The 4,829-nt window shown below is 51.4% G+C and overlaps 2 protein-coding genes across 2 annotated transcripts; both read left to right on the top strand.

Annotated features, from left to right (window-relative positions):
• Positions 1-1,032: 1,032 nt before the first annotated feature.
• Positions 1,033-2,754, top strand: PpBr36_08908 (uncharacterized protein; the record flags this gene model as incomplete). The annotated part of the gene is made up of 1 exon (XM_029896033.1): positions 1,033-2,754. The coding sequence occupies one exon, from the start codon at positions 1,033-1,035 to the stop codon at positions 2,752-2,754; it is 1,722 nt and encodes a 573-aa protein (XP_029747249.1).
• Positions 2,755-3,246: 492 nt separating this feature from the next.
• On the top strand, positions 3,247-4,572 carry PpBr36_08907 (uncharacterized protein; the record flags this gene model as incomplete). The annotated part of the gene is made up of 2 exons (XM_029896032.1): positions 3,247-3,804; positions 3,949-4,572. 2 exons carry the CDS (start codon positions 3,247-3,249, stop codon positions 4,570-4,572), a joined length of 1,182 nt encoding a protein of 393 aa, XP_029747598.1.
• Positions 4,573-4,829: the final 257 nt, after the last annotated feature.

Raw genomic sequence — 4,829 nt, 5'->3', positions numbered from 1 at the left:
AAAAAAAAAAAAAAAAAAAAAAAAAAAAAAAAAAAAAAAAAAAAAAAAAAAAAAAAAAAAAAAAAAAAAAAAAAAAAAAAAAAAAAAAAAAAAAAAAAAAAAAAAAAAAAAAAAAAAAAAAAAAAAAAAAAAAAAAAAAAAAAAAAAAAAAAAAAAAAAAAAAAAAAAAAAAAAAAAAAAAAAAAAAAAAAAAAAAAAAAAAAAAAAAAAAAAAAAAAAAAAAAAAAAAAAAAAAAAAAAAAAAAAAAAAAAAAAAAAAAAAAAAAAAAAAAAAAAAAAAAAAAAAAAAAAAAAAAAAAAAAAAAAAAAAAAAAAAAAAAAAAAAAAAAAAAAAAAAAAAAAAAAAAAAAAAAAAAAAAAAAAAAAAAAAAAAAAAAAAAAAAAAAAAAAAAAAAAAAAAAAAAAAAAAAAAAAAAAAAAAAAAAAAAAAAAAAAAAAAAAAAAAAAAAAAAAAAAAAAAAAAAAAAAAAAAAAAAAAACCGCCCACTTCCATGCTGGAATCTGGACTTCGGGAATCGACAATGGGCGCTAGGACTGGCAGGCAATGTACCCATGGAGGCAAGATCTGAGAGCAGTCTTGGCTACTCTGACCTGCCCGATGTCACTAACCCAACCCAGCCCTCCCAGCCGCCACCCCCCAATTGGCTCTCCTGGCTTTTCTAATTTTCTTTTTTTGGCTCCTGACGCCCGATAGAAAAAGTTGAAAGTCAACCGCATTTACCCCACCAAAGCCGAACAGTGGGCAATTATTGACGACATCATCAAACCATTAAGTTAATGCTACTTTTGCCTAGCTCTTTTTTGCCTAGCGCTCTCCTGCCCAGCTCTAGCCTGGTATCAATTCACGTGTATTTCAACACGTTGGAATCGGGGGGCAATTCCAAACGCGTCACCACTATACATTAGGCAGCTGCAGCCAGCCGCAGCGCGATTAGCACTTACTGCCGGGTTCAAGGCCCACCCACTACTTCACCCGGGCGTTGTGCACCCCGAAGGCCCCCAGTCCGACAGCAAAGTCAGCAAGGGAAAAATATGTCAATCCGCATCGTCCTGGACAATGGCCCGCCCGAGTACTATTCCAATCTGGACATCATCTCCGGGCGGGTGGTTCTGAACCTCAACCGTGCAGAGCAGGTCGGCGCCGTGGTGGTCAAGCTCGAGGGCGAATCGCGCACCGCCTTGGCCGTCCCGACCGTGGATCCGAGCTATCCGGGCAGTGTCTACCCCGGCGCTCGCGGTGCGCGCCCAGGCAGACTGCCCGGCGGCATCTCGGCGCCCGGCCAGGTCATGCACGAGAACCACAAGGTGCTGTACAAGGTGCAGCAGGTGTTTCCGGGACCAGACGTGCCGGCGCACAGCGCAGGCCCCGTGTGGCTGAACACCGGCCCGCACTCGTTTCCCTTCCGCTTCAAGATACCGATGAACAACATGTGTGGCGACCCGCGGGCCATGGCGCAGATTGGCGGCATCGGTGGCCCCGGAGGGTTCACGGACAGCGGGGGCCTGTTCGGCATAGGCGGCATCAGGGTCATGGACGGCAGCAGGCAGCTGCTGTACGCACATGTCAACAAGCAGCTGCCGCCGACTTTTACGGGCCTGCCGCACCAGGCCGAGGTCGGGTACTACGTCAAGGTCACGATCCAGCGTCCGGGCCTGCTCAAGGAGAACTGGCGCTACAAGATCGACTTTCGCCTCATGCCACTCGAGCCGCCCCGGCTGCCACCGACGGGCCAGGAGGCGTACGCCAGGAGGCCTTTTGCGTTCCGTCCCAGGTCGCCGGCCAGCGCGTCGGCTGCCAACGAGGCTGGAGACAAGAAGAAGAAGAGCTTCTTCGGGTCCGGTTTCGGCGGGAAGAAGGATGAGAAATCATCAAACAACCCATTTTTCACAAAGGGTTCCGCGGACGAGGGTGGAACAGGCAACAGTGCTGCAAATGCAACACCCAACGCGCTGGACCCGAACGGCCCCAATGGGCAGCTGCAGCGGGGTCTGGCGCCGTCGGTGGAAATGTCGGCGAGGATGCCATACCCTAGCGTGTTGACGATGGGCAAACCGCTGCCGTTGAGGCTGATGGGCAAGAAGCTCGCGCCCAGCAGGGGGGAGCACGTCTTTCTGACAAGTTTGCACGTCGAGCTCGTTGGGACAACCAAAGTTCGGTGCAACGAGCTCAACAACGTCGAGACGTCGAGATGGGTCATCATATCCAAGTCAAACCTCAAGGTCCCAGTCATCGACCCCGAAGGCCCCGTCGGGTCGGAGATAACACTGCCGGCATCCTTGTTTCTCAACGACGTGATCCCCAGCGGCCTCGGACAGGCGGGGATGACACCGGCTTTTACGACGTGCAACCTCAGCAGATCTTTTAGTTTGGAGCTCAAGCTGGGCGTCAGCTGGGGACTGCGCGAGACGCTCCCGCGGGACGTGCAGCCGCAGGCGCTCTTCCTGCCCCTCACCTTTTCAAAAATCGACGTCTACTCTGGCAGGGTGAACCCCGAAGCCCAAGCCCATGTGGCTCCAGAGGCGACAGGACAGGCCGAGATCGCACCAGCTCTTCCACCGAGGATGCCCTCGGCGTCTAGGCCGACTGCGAATGCTGCTGCTACAACAAACAATGCTGCTGCTGCTGCTTCCTCGTCTGCCGCTGCCGCCGCGCCAATACACAACCCTCCAGCACAGGCCGGCGGTAGCGGTGCTGCGCCCGAATACGAAGCGCCGCCACCGAGTTACGAGGAAGCTATGAACTCCAAAACTTAGTGGTATGCCGAGTTCGCTGCAAGAACTCTGTGACTGCTCATCCTATATATATATATTTTACTGCATTAATTAATCATTAGCGTGGCACACCATCGTACGTATACCTGCATAAGGTAGTTGGCATCAAGGGCGGCGTTTGTTTGAATTCTACATAACTCAGGTTAGGGTTAATGAAAATGACGCTGGGGTTTGGGGGCGAGTTTGCTCTGTGCCTTGTGAAATTAATGCCTGCGCCTGCACCTGCATCTTTGTGAACTGCGGGGTCAAGCTTGCTAATTGATGGTGCCGCGCGACACCGCCAAAACTTTTTTCTCGCCGGCAGAAGTTCAAGCGCGATCCTCGGTAGCACAACCACCCCGACCTCAGGTTGTTTTTAGGGAAACTTGGTGGCCTCTCTACGCTCCCAAAGACTTGCGATCTCATATATCTGGAACACACTTTTCCCACGCCCACCACCTCGTCGCCTGCGTCCTCCGAACCACACAGCCCACAATGGGCAAAGTCAAGACGCCCCGACGGGCGGGCGCCGCGTCCAACTCACCCTACGACCGAAAAGGCGGCAACAACGCTGCCGCCGCCGCCGCAGCGCCGAGTAAGAACAACGTGTTTCGGTTCAAAAAGGACTACGGCCAACACATCCTCAAGAACCCGGGCATAGCCGAGGAGATCGTCAAGAAGGCGTACCTGCGGCCGACGGACACGGTGCTCGAGGTCGGGCCGGGAACCGGCAACCTGTCGGTCAAGATCCTGGAGCGGGCGCAGAAGCTGATCGCCGTCGAGCTGGACCCGCGCATGGGTGCCGAGCTGACCAAGCGCGTGCAGGGGAAGCCGGAGCAGAGGAAGCTCGAGGTCATTCTGGGCGACGTCATCAAGGCGGACCTGCCGCCCTTTGACGTCCTCATCAGCAACACCCCTTACCAGATCTCCAGTCCGTTGGTGTTCAAGATGCTGGCGCTGCCGAATCCGCCTAGGTGCGCCGTGCTCATGTTTCAGAGGGAGTTTTCGTCACGGTTGACGGCCAGGCCCGGAGAGGCGCTCTATTCGCGATTGGTAAGTATTTGTTCCTTTTTTCTTCGCCTACTTTTTGTTTTGTCCCATGTCAATTGTCACAACTATCATCACCCTGGTAAAATTCAACATCACTATGTCCATGTTTTTACTGACTTGTCGCCACTGCGTTAAAAAAAAAAACAGTCCGTCAATGTCCAGCTCTTCGCCAAAGTCACACACATCATGAAGGTCGGCAAGGCCAACTTCAAGCCGCCGCCGCAGGTAGAATCTTCGGTCGTGCGCATCGAGCCCAAGCTCGGCCGCGAGCGGCCGAACGTCTCTTGGGAGGAGTGGGACGGCATGCTGCGTGTGTGCTTCAACCGCAAGAACAAGACGCTGCATGCCTCATTCCTCGGCGTCAAGGAGGTCCTCGCCATGGCCGAGCGCAACTACAAGATCTGGTGCACCATGAACGACATACCGATTGACGAGAGCGTCGTCGAGACGGCGGACGGAGACGTTGAGATGGACGCAGAGGACGGCGGGGAGTGGGGTGGCATCATGGACGTTGACGAGGATGGCGACGCCGGTGGTGGTGATGATGATGATGACGACGTTCCGGAATTCTTCAAGGAAAAAGCCCCAGCACCCGTGGCCAAGACGCCGAGCAAGAGGAAAAAGACAAAAGTTGGGGAGTTGGTCAGGACAAAGATTGAAAAGGTCCTCAAGGAGACGGACTTGGCCGAGCAGCGCGCCAACAAGTGCGACCAGAACGACTTTTTGAGGCTGTTGGCTGCGTTCAACGCCGAAGGCATTCACTTTGCATGAGCGGTCGTTTTTTTTTTTTTTTTTTTTTTTTTTTTTTCTTCTTGATTTATGGAGTTTGCATATCCCTTTGTTATTTCTCTTTTTCTGCTTTCTTCTTCCATGCTGAGTGGGCATTCTATCGGTTGGACCGGGCGGCGTTGGGGAGTTTTTGTCGGCAAGATAAAAAGAAAAAAGAAAGTTGCATGTTCGTGTTTTGTTGCCCTGGCATTCAGTATGCGGCATGTGGAAAATAATTGGTTATTGCACTATGTGTGGTT

The sequence above is a fragment of the Pyricularia pennisetigena genome, chromosome 5, assembly GCF_004337985.1.
Source record: "Pyricularia pennisetigena strain Br36 chromosome 5, whole genome shotgun sequence".
NCBI lineage: Eukaryota > Fungi > Ascomycota > Sordariomycetes > Magnaporthales > Pyriculariaceae > Pyricularia > Pyricularia pennisetigena.
Note: the sequence above shows the minus strand (reverse complement) of the source record. Positions and strands in the feature narration are given on the sequence as shown.